Here is a 13,988-nt window from a genome sequence, read left to right as displayed (position 1 = left end):
GGTGGTGGTGTTTTTCAAAAGAGGAGTGTCAATTATGGAAGAAGGTTGTATGCTCTTGTTATAACTTGAACCCCAGTATGATGTTATCAGTTTAGATTTTGCCTAGAGGGGATCCATGGAAGAATATCTGTCAGCTGCAATTCAAGGATAGTAATGTGAGAGAAAAGATGATTGCTGAGTTGTCTATGGAGGTGGGTGATGGAAGGAGAACTCATTTTTTGGAAGATGTCTGGTTACAAAGTAGTTCACTAAAGATGAATTTTTCGAGACTCTTCTCTGTTTCAAACCAAAGAGGATCTATTATAGGAGATTGTGGGTTTTGGGATGGGTTAGAGCGGATTTAGAACTTCCAGTGGAGGCGAGAGTTATACCAATAGGAGTTGGATTTAGTGGATCAATTACATGAGACTTTAATGCCTGTAAAGCTAGCATATGATGCACAAGATAGAGTTGTATGGAAGTTTGACAAAGAAGACATTTTTTTTAACTAACTCTTTTGTGCAGTGATGCAGTCAGAAACAATCCCAGAGAATATCACCAGCTATAGTTTTACCAGAACCATATGAAAAGGTTTGATTCCGCCACGAGTGGAGTTATTTATTTGGTTTGCTTTAATAGGAAGAGTTAATACTAAAGAAAAATTGCATAGGTTGGGAATTATTAGACATGGTGATAATAACATGTGCGTATTATGTAAAAAAGGCGTCGAACATATTCACCACTTGTTTCTTGATTGTGAGTTTACTTGACAAGTGTGGTGTGAATGGCTATTTAATTTTGAAAGGTTGTGGTCTGCTCCGGGTTCAATAAAAGAACACTTTGATAGTTGGACAAGTATTATTAATAGAAAAGAGGAACGCAACAAGTGGCTCATCTGCTTCTTTATTTGCCGTTATTTGGAACGTTTTGCTAGAAAGGAACAGACGGATCTTTAATAATAAAGAAGCGGGTGTAGAAGATATTTTTCAGAAATCTTTGTCGCTATAGAGAGTGAAATAGCTTAGATCTCTTTGGTTGTTGATGGTTATGCCGAAAATGATACTAAGAATCATTTCTATTTATTTATTTGTTGGATGTTAATTTTTGAGATTTGGTTCTTTGTCGCTCCACTTTATTGTATTGAGTTTGCTTGTTAAAAAAAATAATTATAAAAATTAATTTACTAAATAGAAAAATTTACTAACTACAATTGACATACTTACCCACCATCCAAATATAATTTTAATTAGTTGAACTAAAAAAGAAAACTAAATTTGCTTACTAACGAGAGGTTTTTAATAATTAATAATTGCGTGACAAATTAATCAATCTTTAAAATCAACTCATTTTCTAAAATTACCATTCATGTCATCCAGAAATAATAGTGGTTTAATTTTAATAACAATTTTTGACCTATTAAATAAAAAACTGCTATTTACAACAGTATAAACATACTGTTATATATATCAACTTAATTTGAAAACTAGGATTGTTGTAAATTTAGCTTCCATTTTCTAACACCTAACTACTTTAGATTAAAAAAAAAAAAAAATAAGAAGTAACCTTCTAGCTAGTAAGCAAAACAATAAGACAAAACTTGGGACAATGATCTCCATGCTCTTAATCAATTGGTTCATCCCAGTTTGACAAATCACTTATATATATAAACAGTTAGAATGGGTTAATAAAAAGTCCCTAAAAAAAGTTACCCAAAATTGTGTTACAATAAGGAGGGTGATTGGGTTGTTGAACTGGTAAGTGTAGAATGTTGTTGTTGTTGCTGTTGCTTTATATGTAACTTTTCTTTAATCTGTCTTATCTTAGCATCAACTCTTGCAGTGAATCCAATCTTTGTCTCTTGTTTAGCCTTAGATCTCTCCCTCTTCCACATGTGTCTATCTTCAATATCCTTCTTGTAGTACTTAATCTCTTGTATAATATGATGATCCATGGGATTGAAACATCTTTGGATAGCTATGTGAGTTAGATATGGAAGGAAGCAAGAAACTGATATCAAGAACGTTGCTATCCAATAAATGGGTGCAGGTCCAAGAGATTCAACCAATATTTTATAGGCATTCTTGGAGTATGTTGGTGAAAGGGCACCATATAAGAAGAGGAAGATGTACCAAGTGGCTATGCTTCCCCAAACAAACACATGTTGAACCCATGTGAAGTGGCTCATTGTTAGGGCAATTTGGCAGTTCACGGCCCAAATGATGCTGCTGAACATTGAGGTGCCGACCGCGGCCATGTCGGCGGTTTGACCGTCGGACCGGAATGCTTGGTCGTAGAAGATTATGATGTTAAAGAAAAAGATGGCTATTGAGGAGTAAACACCATTGGCCATCCATCCCAGTATTCTATACCAATCAAAGAATAAATTTGTTGGTCCTTGCTGATACAGTGCAGGAAACTACAAATAAAGAGCAACAACAAGTTAAACAACTTATCAATAATAATAATAAGGGCATGTTTGGAAGTTTCAATTTTTTATTTATAAAAATTAGTAGTATTAATGTTTGGTATAATTTTTAAAATTAAACAATTTTTTTATAATAAATTTTTTTTATCATATTTCTTTTAAAATAAGTACTTTTAAAATTAAAAATCTAAATATAAAATAACTTATTTATAAAGTATGTTTAATATAATTATTTATTATTTAAATTATTTTTTTAAAAAGAGTTTAATTAAACTGTTTATTTACACTGGCCTAAATGGTTAAGGTATTCTCATCAATGAATTTGAAATTTTAGTACAATATAAAGTAAAATTTTAGTATGAGCAAAACTACATGGTGAACAAATATTATCATTTTTGGTAGCCAAATATTATCATTTTTTTATCAATACTTAGCCAACAATAATTTGCACTTATATTTTCAGATATTTTGTACACAAAAAAGTATATACTTTACATCTATATTTATTAGAGTTTTACACACATAAATCAATATATTTTATACTCATATATCAATATAAATTGTATCCACGTTTTTTAGAATTTGTACACATAAATTAATAAAATGATAATTTAGTATTTATTCTCGCCAAATGATGACAAAAAATACTAAAAATTACTGATCCCAAGAATTTTACTTTTAGTAAAGAATAACTTCAAAAAACAATACTATAAAGTGAATCGATCCATGCAGTTGTCTTCATATTATTCATATGAAATTGATAGTTAAAAGACGTTGATAATAATTTAGTCGAACATATTAAATTATTTAACAGTATTCAAGACAACTATATATAAATTTTTACCATACTATAATAATCCATTTTATTCAATATTATAACAGATTTCTAAACAAATTTTGTATAAACTAAAGATGAGCTTTTATTGATTTTAAATTTTGATGTATGTTTCTTCTAATTATATTTTAGATATTTTTATTTTTAATATTTCAAATGTTATTTTTTTATATTAAATGTTGGTTGTAATATTGAGTGGTAATCTTAGTTTTTAAAATTTTTTCTTTAGTATAATAAAAAATAGATCCATCTGATTTTTAGAATTCAAAATAAAAAAAACCCTTGCATAAATAAATGTATTAGATATAAAATTAAGTTTATTAAGTAAAAAGTACTATATTTAGAGAATTTTATTTTTTATTTTTCTTAATTTTTTTATTTTTAATAGTAAATTAATTTTTAAAATACGCAATTTTTTTTAGCATATTAACATTTGCATGTTTTTACTTAACATACTACTTTTTTAGGAAAAAATCATTTGTGAAAAAAATTTCAGAAAAGATAGATAAACCTGTAAGCAAACTTCTGATGGAACATCTTGTTCTAAAACTCCAAGTGAAATGACAGGCAAGGATGTTAGAACAACGTTGAACAATATCATGTACCAGTCATCATAAACTGATTGACCAGAGAAGCTTGTGAAGGCCTCAAAATAGAATATGGTTAGTCCAAATGCTATGTTCTTGTAGAAGAAATAACATATCTGCATAACAATTAACAAGTTAGTTCAGATTTGTGAGAATAATGATGAAATTGAATGTTAATAAATTACCATTTGTGCAATTCTCTTATAACACCAATGTCCATGGACCACGAGAAGTCTCTCTAAAAACCGAAACTGAGCAATAGCGAAGTCACTAGCCATCACCGCCTGAAATCAAGTTATATGAGCCAAGAAGTTTGATATTTATTTTTTGTCTTAGGTCTTAGATTTGTAGAATGAGAGAACATGTTACACTGAATATTGAACAATATTTTGAAGCGTTTAAAGTTATTATAATTAACCTGCATCCCTTCAACCCCACTGATTCCAACACCAATATCTGCTTCTTGAATCATGCCAACATCATTTGCACCATCACCTATTGCTAGTGTGGTCTTCTTGGTTCCTTCTTTCACTAACCTTGTTACCTGATGACCAAAGCTTATGAAATTAATTAAGTAATGACTTTAATTAATTTATTAAAATAAGAGATTAAATGAATTTAGGTACATACATACCAATGCCTTTTGCTTGGGAGAGACACGACAGCATATGACTGATGCACAATCAACGGCCAATGCAAGGAATAGGCGCTTCATATCATCTTCTAAAGCATAGGTCAAAGTTTTTCCATCAATAATTAATGCAAATGCAGCATGAGGATCCTTCTCTAGCTTTATCATTTGTGATGCATTCGTAATTTGGTTCAAAATGTTATCTTTGATGGCCTGCGTGCGTCAAATTAAAGAACTAGGCCTATCTTCATCAGATGAAACCCTTAAGTCCCTTAAAAAGAGACCAAATTAAAACTCTTTATCTAAATTGGAAACAAAAAAAATAAAGCTAAGGTACCTCTTTGGTGCTATCACTGGCCGGCATTGCATCTAAATTTGGAATAGTTATACAGATCTGCTTCATGCCCTGTCGTAGCAAACTGCATGCAAATCCAATGTTGATTGCTGTTTCCATTTTATCCCCTGTCAATACCCAGATCTTAAGGCCCGCCTGGGCAAGTTTGTCAATGCACTGGGGAACCTAAGAAATTAAAACAAAAAAGCTTGAACTTGGATTTGAAGCAAATATATATTATAATTTTAGTATATTAAAAATCAACTATCAAATCAATTACTTGGTTACATTTATTTATAGGAACAGAACATTAAAACAGAGACACAGACACATAAAATCGTGTTAAACAGATGAGACATAAACATAAATATCGTGTCTAAAGATATTGAGTTAGTATATTTTGTATCATCAAAGGACACAAAAACAAACAAGAAACACAATTTATTTTTTTTTTATTATTTTTCTTAATTTCTTATAATTATATTTTTATTATTATATTTTTCTTTTTAAATTTTTTGAATGAAAAAAAAAATTTAAAAAAGATTATCATAATTTATTTTAATTTATCACTAAATAGAATACAAAAACACAAAATTTTGTGTTTCTGTTCATTATGTCTTATTTTCAGTGTCTTGTCCTATCCTATTCTCAGAAACAAATGCAGTCTTATATAATATATATGTTATAATATAAAATACACATTAAAATGAATAAAATAACACATATATTATATATATATATATATAGTAATTAATTTGGTAAATAATTTAGTGTGTACATAATTTTTTATAATTTTAATTATTATTATAAATATAATCTAATTTAACAATCATAAAAAATTAGATTAGTAAAATGAATATAGAATATTTTAGATAATTTGAATGAGTATTGAATTAGTACCCCTTTTTGGAGCTTATCTTCCACAGCCGTAGCTCCAACAAGAATCAAGTCTTTTTCCATCATCTCTGAAACGCGCTCAAGTGTTGCTTCTCTATCAACGCCAACAGAAGTTTTGGCCTTCTGAAACTCATTGTTCCAAGCAGAGTATTCTTCCTCATCAAGCCTTTTATAAGACAAGGCTAGTGTTCGCAACCCGGCTTCTCCATATTCATTTAAATGTCTAGTTGTAGACTCCAAATACTTTTTTCCATTCTTTGCCAAACGGTCAAATATGATACTACATAAAACAATTCATGTCATCACCACTAAAAGAATAATATTAGAAAGGAATAACATGCATAACATGCTCTATAAGCTAACCTGTCAGCCCCCTTACACATAAGAATAATGTTTCCTTCTTCATCTCTCACAATCACTGACATACGTTTTCTTTTACTAGAGAAATCAAGCAAATTCAAGAGTTTAAATTCTCTGCAACGTAACAAAAAAAAAATTGTTAGAAGAAATTATAGAAAGAGATCAATTAATATTTTAATTATTAACTATTAATATTTAAGTGAAGTCTCAGTTTTTTTTTTAAATTTTAAAATAGCATATTATTATCTTAAAAGATTTTAAATAATTTTAATATTGTTCCAATATTAAGTATAGGTGAAATACTTAATATCGTTGAGATTTTAAAAAGGTAAGAGAAAACTTAATAATATTTATGTTAGAAGATATTAAACTTTATTTAATGAATAAATAGGTAGACAAGAAGACCAACATAGTAATAACAAGTTGAGAATACTTGCTTAGTTAATTACATTTTTTATTGTATAGGTTAGAATTTAGAGTTTTTAGTTGTTTAGTTTATTACGTTAAAAAAATATTTGAGAAATAATAAAAAATATTTAAAATTATTTTTTCATATTATTTAATTATTATTGAAATAATTAAATAAAATTAAATATAATAAATATGTAATTATAACTATTAAATTAATAAAATAATTTTAAATTATGTTCTTTTACATATCAATTATATTTGGGTAAAGTATATTTTTATTTTTAAGATTACAAATTTTTTTAAAAATATCCCTAATATTTAATTTTATTTAATGTTATTCTCCTAATATTTTCAATTCATTCAATTGTGTCCTTAACATTTTTTATTTATTTCAAAACTATAAATGTCTTTAATTTTATCCCAACATTTCACGTGAAATTAACATCAAGGGATAATTTTGTTACACCAACAAAAAACGTTAGGGATAAAATTATATACAATTAAATGATGAGAGTATTTTTTTAAAAAATTACAAATGTTATGGACAAAAATTATACTTTACCTAATTGTATTTTTATCGGTGAAAACTCAGGTGCAATTAACTTTACGTGAAGTTGATAATTGAAAGCCGTTAAATGATAATTTAGTTAAATATATCAAATCATTTAACAATTCTTAACTATCAATTTCACATGAAGTTAACTGAAACTGGTTTTCACCATTTTTATTGTTAAGTATCTCTTTTGTAATTAAGGCACAAAACAATATTAAATGTAGAAAATATAGAGAAACAATAATTTGAATTAACAATGTGAACAATGGTTTAAAATGGGAAAGTCAATTATAATTAAAATTTAAATTTTTAAATTAATTATCTAATTATGAAATTTAAACAATATGAAAAAGTATAGAGTATCAAGATATTATCTGTCAACTTATTGTCAATAATAATTAATATTAAAGATACATTTATTAAAAGACATATGTACAAGAAGATATATCCAAAAAATATATTTACAAAGACAAAGACATTTTCATTAAACACATTCGTAATAAAGACATTTCTATTAGACACATCTACAAAGATACGTCTATTAAACATAGACATAAATAAGAATCGACAGAAGTTGATAAAATTCTAGTTGGTTGCATAGTGAAATTAAAACAATATAGACTTGAGTTAATAGGACCTGAATTTTCATTATTTTTCTTAAGTATCTCTTTTGTAATTAAGGCATAAACAATATTAAATCTATTTAAATCTTTTTGAGACAAAAATATCAGGGTTGTAAACTAAAAAGAGAGACAATAATGTTGAAGAATACTAGAGATAGTGAGATACTGACTCACCTTTCAACGACTTGTCCAGGATTAGTATATTTTTCACGTATGAAAACACTTGACTGAGTCCTCCTACAAAACTCAAACCCAAATTCTCTTGCTGCAGCAAGAAAAGCACCTTCATCAGGTGACTCCGCTTCATATGTAAAACTCCCAGTTACTTCATTATAATCAGGAATGGCGGTATGACAAACCGCCAATATTCGAAAAAACAACAAAAGGTCATCAACGTTAGCCTCTTTTACCCAGTTTCCATTCATCAAACGATCATCCTCAAAACCAAACCCTTTTATTGGAGGCCTTTTTGAACCAGCACTCTCTGAACCACTATAATTCTCATTAACATCACTCTCCTCTCCATCTTTGTCAACCTCCGATGCCATTTGCTTCGCCGCAGCAACTTCAACATCGCTTGCACGAACACCGTACGCAACACCAGCAATGGAGCATTTCAAAAAGTCCATCTGGTTGCATGTCAACGTTCCAGTTTTATCAGAAAGAATGGTGTCAACTTGACCCAACTCTTCATTCAAATTCGAAGTTCTTGCATCAGCTGCAGTCCCAGTTTCTTCATCATACATGTGAATATCTTGGTTAATAAAGCTTGCTTGTAAAACCTTCACAATCTCAATCGAAACGTAAAGCGAGATTGGAATCAAGTATCCATAGAGAATCAGTGCAGTTACCAAATGACTCAACCCAGCCAATCCAAGCTTCTGTGGATCATACTGAACTTCAATGTTATCAGGCCTCAAGAACCACCAGTTTGGTGCCTTGTACTTCGTCTTTATCATGAACCCTACGGAACTCATAACCGAGATGATAACAAGAACAGCGAAGAGAATGTATATGATTAAATCCATCTTTTTTTCAATGGTGCTTCTTTTCGAAGGAGAACGTGTTGAATTCTGCATCACTTTTGTGTCATGACCAGTGAAAATCACAACTCCATAAATGTGATCAGTGTTTCTAAGCTTAGAATCACGGAGCAGAATTTGACTCGGATCAAGAGGATAAACCTGTCGTTCATAATCAAAGTTCCCAACGAAAGTGTATAAACTCGGATTCGGATCTTCACCTTGAATCGTTCCGGTAAAATCCTTAAAAGTTTCATCGCTATCAAGACCCAAGGTAGCTTCCAAAGATCTTTTCACCTTTAGATTCGTTTCGCCATCTAAATTCATTGTCTCAACGTAACAAATCCCATCCTCATAGCTTGATGACAAGAAAAGAAGATCCGCAGGGAAGAATTCATCTTTTTCTACTTTAACAATATCACCAACCCTAATATCCTTCCATGCCTTGGGTTCAAAAACACCGTTTCCGGTATGGTGATTCACTTTCCGGTTATTAACCGTGACATCCTGAAGGAACCTTCTAGAATCTTCCAATGCTTCCTTGGCCATACTAAGCCCCACTACAAACGCCAAAGGCGCGATCATGCTTATTGGGCTAAAGGGAGAGATTGGGAAGACAGAGAGAAGTGCCGCTAAAAGAAAGTAAATGTTAGCGACCCTTCTGAATTGTTCAAAGAGTGCGGTTGGAAGAAACGTGATAACATTGTATTTGGTTGTAGAAATGTCGTTCTTGCAATAGTAAGGGGGTTTGATTTCGTGAAGGTGTGGCTGGTTGCAATGCACGGTGCGTGTGTATCCCGCGCCGTGAAGCGCGTGGGGTTGGTCATCTTCTGTTGCACGGTTTCCGAGACATGCAAATGTGTAAAGTGCGCTTCTTCGAAGCCGTTCTCTTATTCTCTTGTGTGCCATTTACCCAAATAATGAACACGCCCGCTCTGTTCCCAATTAAAGCCTGACATAAAGGGGAAGAAATAACAAAGAAAAAAGTAATAATGTTTAAGAATTGATATATGAGACAAATTCATTGTAAAAGCATAAGAATGACGTCAAAAATGATCGATAATATTAAAGGAAAATTCATTGTAACATTATTCCAATATAATGAAAAACAGAAACATCTCATACAAGAAAATGATGGAAACTTGATAAATAAGAAAAGCGAGCGCACCAAATGGGAGTTGGCTTATTCATGTCAAGGAACGTATCCATAATCCATGCAAACTAAGAAATATGGCCAGGGTTTTACGATGAAAGAGAAAGAAAGAGACTCTGCGCACTGTCTCTTTCTTCTCTCTGGGTCTCTGTCTCTGTCTGTATCTTTGTTTTCTTCCTTTTTTTCTTTGTTTTCCTTAATTTCTCAGATGGCAGCAAGTTTCTGGGCCTCCTTTCTCTTCTCTATGACGTTTATCTTTTCTTTCTTTTGTCTCTCTGAACATTGCAACTATTTTTGTTTTCTGATTGTTACAAATTTTAATAACACCTTATTTTGGTTGTGATTTGAAAACTCTAGAATCTAAAAACACGTGTTTTTGTTCTCTTAGTTTGGGACTCGCATTGTCCTACGTAACAGCTCCCTAAACTGAGTACTACCAGCAGGTGAAACTAAATAACTAAAATAACCGATATAACTAACCAAATATTAAAGGACTAACTAACGGAAATATTTTATTGGAGTTGTGTATTGATTTTTAAGAGGGCACCTTTATTTATAAATTTAATATTTCTTATATTATTTTATCAAATAAGTTATTATGTATTCATCTATAAATATATATTGTTTAATTTAATTTTAGTAAATATTTTATATTTTAATATATATATTATACAATTAATTTAGTAATTAATTTTTTATATACACGTAGTATATAGTTAATTATTTATTATTAATTTTTTTAAAAAGAATCCTCATAATAAAAAATAATAATTCTGAATGTATAAAATTTAATTTTTATAATTTTTTTATCACTATTATAAATATCATTTATACTAAATCTAATTTCAATTTATAAAAAATATATTAAGTAATTTTTTATTGACAAACTTCATAGACTTATCAAAACCTTTTATTGAAAAATAAAATTTTTACCTTCTTAATTAACCTCATGTTTAATTAATAAAAGGAAATTAATAATTAGTCATGTTCCATTGGCTGTCCATATGGGTGTATATGGGCCGGGCCACACCGGGTTTGGTTTGACCCAGACTCGACCCGAAAATATGGACCGAGCCTAATTTTTAGACCATAATCCGATCCTAAACCCGATGAAACCTACGCATCTTTGAGCCGGGTGAAAACCAAGTCTTTAGCATGTAAAAATCACCTAATCTCCAACCATTATTTCACAATTCACGTAGTAAAATTCACTTAAAAAAATATAACAAGAACCTACCCATCTCTAAAATTAAAGCATAACCATAATCAATACTAATATTGTTTAGTAACACCAAATATTTAAATCAATACAAATAACACAATATTATGCATTAGTCTAAAGTCTTATGCATTTTAAACATAAAACATTAACTTATAATCTTATAATGACTAATAATATAAAATATTAAGGTTTACAATATTTAAATTCTACATAAGAATAGTCATCATCCATCACTAATAACACAAAATATTAATTGTATATGATGACTGGGCCACCGGGCCGAGTTCGGATGACCTGAGCTATGACTCGAACCCGGCCCGAATTTATGACCGGGTCTATTTTTGAGACACTTACTCGACCCTAGACCCGATGAAATCACACTAAATTAGACCCTAAAGTGTTCGGGACCGGGCCGAATCTTCGGGTCAAGCCGAGCCATGTACACCCCTAACTGCCCATAAGGCCGTAATATTGATCCAAATGATATTGACAATGATTAATTGATTATTACCGAAGATAAAGGCTTAAACAAAGACGTTTAAAATATTATTAAATAAAAATATTTAATTTTATTTATTGAATAAATGATCACACATTAGATTTTTAACAAATGACATAAATTAAAAATATTATCTTTATTAAAAAGTATTGTCATATTTTTAAAATTATTTTTTTAACTAGGATACTAATTTTTTAATTCGTTTAAAATTTAAATTTTTAATAAAAAATTTATTAGAGAATTATTTTATTTTTTATTATTGTTCTAAACCAAATATCATATTTATCCTTATGTTGTATTCATTCTAATACCATTACCAGCATTGCCTTTTATCATTATTGTCATTAATTTTTCAATCTCAATCCAAATAACTATAAACAATCATCAAAATCTCTAATCCAATAATCAAATCAATAATATTTTATACATAAAAAATTAAACCAGAGATTCAGACAGAAAAAAAAAAAAGGAAACTTGAACATACAAAATATACCAATGAAAAAAATAATGGGCAATAAAAAAAACATAGAAAACAGGCGTAATCTAAAAAACAAATATAGAGGCGGCAAAGATAGATCTATATGCAAGGAGAGGCGATGGAGACATTAGCACCGGCACGATCCAAGGAGAAAGAGAGGCTGGTGAAGACAGATTAAGAGGCTAGGCGAGACAACGGAGACGTCGGCACGAGCGACGGAGAAGAGAGGTAGACCAAGACAGATCTAGAGGTGGCACGAGGATGGGGACGGTGATGGTAGAAGGCAACGCAGTAGACGACGAGTGAAGAGGGTAGTGAAAAATACAGATTTGAAGGCAAAGTGAGAGATAAACATCAGTGCAAGCGAAGGAGGAAGAGAGGCGACCGAAGAAACGGCGGCGATAGTGACAACAACAACATTGAGAGGGAGACGGGAGGGCGGCAACAAAGGAGCGAGAGAGAGAAGAGGCAAACAAAAGAAGAAGATAGTGTAAGGTAGGAAGGTGGAATGAACGAAGAAGAAGAGGGAGAGTTATGAGAGTTAGGATAAAGGATAAACTTAAAATTTTAAAGAATAATCAAGGGATAGAATTGAAAAATTTTGTATTTCATGTATATTTGCATGTAACCGAATCCATTCAAATTGGAAAAGTATAGGTAGACAATAAGAATATTAAAAGTGTGAACAATGGATATGTGAGATGTTCAATTCAATAGGTATGCAGATGATTATGTTCATTATTCTTAATTGAATGGTTATTTCTTTTGATTCAATTTACTCATACACAGTTAACAATAGCTGGATGTTCAATTCACGAAGTGCACAGATGATTATCCTAATTTAAGGTTTAGGAGGTAATTTGGGGTGGAGTGTTCTTTTATTTTATTGGGTCAATTTTAGAGACTATTATTCATATTATATTATTTACAAAAGTCATTGTCTACCTAACAAAATCTATTCAAATTTTATGTCTCAATAAATAAATGGTGTACACTTGTCACCGTATCCATGTCTCCATTGAAGAGTGACATGAACCAAACTGACCTGAGATCCTCAGTTAACTGGTGCGGAATTTATAACCCAAACTAACCGACAAATGCACCGGGTCGTTCCAAGTAATACTTCAGGTGAGTGAGGGTCGATCCCACGAGGATTGATGGATCAAACAACAATGGTCAAGTGATTTGCTTAGTCAGACAAACAGAAAGTAGTGTTTGGGTCTCAATTTGCATTAAACAGTAAATCAAAGAATCAAAAAAGCAAGCAGTAAACAAGTTGTGAATAATATATGGAGAAACAGTTAAGGCTTCAGAGTTATCTATCTTCCTGATTGACTTTTCTTATCAACTATTTTAATCATGCAAGATTCAATTCATGGCAAACTATATGTGACTAAACCCTAATTCTTTAGACCTTTTTAGTCTCCTCTAACCTTCATCAACCACCAATTTCTTGGTCACTTAATTCCAATTATAGGGTGAAGTTCAATTCTAGTTTATATGCCACAGAAATCCTAATTACCCAAATATAAGAGGATTATCTGTCATGTATCCCGTTAAGTCCAGATAATTAGTGATTTAGGAGAATATGTTTTCAAGCTGTTGTTTAAGTAAAGAGCTTTTCCAAGTTATACAAGAACTCAATTAGAACCAAGGTCATACTTCCGTTCCACCCAAATTCATAAGATAAAGAACGAAAACAATTCTTGAAATATAAATCAGTAAATGAATTAAAATAGAAAAATAATAGTATCAATCCATACAATAGACAGAGCTCCTAACCTTAACAATGGAGGTTTAGTTGCTTATGGTTCAGAGAAAAAACTAGGATTCAGAAAAACTGTAAATTGCGGAATGAGGTAGAAGAGAATAGATAAGAGTCCGAAGGGTTGATTCTTTTCCCTTTTATATCTAATCCTAATTAATGTAAAATCTATTTTCTAAAACTAAAATAATATTTTTTCCTAATTATAAATAAA

At 30.5% G+C, this 13,988-nt stretch overlaps 1 protein-coding gene across 1 annotated transcript; it reads right to left on the bottom strand.

Annotated features, from left to right (window-relative positions):
- Positions 1-1,576: 1,576 nt before the first annotated feature.
- On the bottom strand, positions 1,577-10,098 carry LOC112780072 (probable phospholipid-transporting ATPase 4). The gene is made up of 10 exons (XM_025824414.3): positions 9,826-10,098; positions 7,810-9,609; positions 6,052-6,162; positions 5,692-5,968; positions 4,795-4,977; positions 4,461-4,670; positions 4,245-4,370; positions 4,012-4,110; positions 3,751-3,942; positions 1,577-2,395 (listed from the first exon to the last, which is right to left on the bottom strand). Exons 2-10 carry the CDS (start codon positions 9,564-9,566, stop codon positions 1,700-1,702), a joined length of 3,651 nt encoding a protein of 1,216 aa, XP_025680199.1. The 5' UTR covers positions 9,567-9,609; positions 9,826-10,098; the 3' UTR covers positions 1,577-1,699.
- Positions 10,099-13,988: the final 3,890 nt, after the last annotated feature.

The sequence above is a fragment of the Arachis hypogaea genome, chromosome 19 (assembly GCF_003086295.3).
Source record: "Arachis hypogaea cultivar Tifrunner chromosome 19, arahy.Tifrunner.gnm2.J5K5, whole genome shotgun sequence".
Taxonomy (NCBI): domain Eukaryota; kingdom Viridiplantae; phylum Streptophyta; class Magnoliopsida; order Fabales; family Fabaceae; genus Arachis; species Arachis hypogaea.
This window is presented reverse-complemented; position numbering and strand designations above follow the sequence as displayed.

Excerpts from the sequence above, each read along its gene's own strand:
- LOC112780072 (XM_025824414.3), bottom strand. The coding sequence starts at position 9,566 with ATGGCACACAAGAGAATAAGAGAACGGCTTCGAAGAAGCGCACTTTAC. Across the intron at positions 6,163-7,809 it reads CCTGGACAAGTCGTTGAAAG|AGAATTTAAACTCTTGAATT; the intron begins GTGAGTCAGTAT and ends GTTACGTTGCAG. Across the intron at positions 5,969-6,051 it reads ATGTGTAAGGGGGCTGACAG|TATCATATTTGACCGTTTGG; the intron begins GTTAGCTTATAG and ends TGTTTTATGTAG.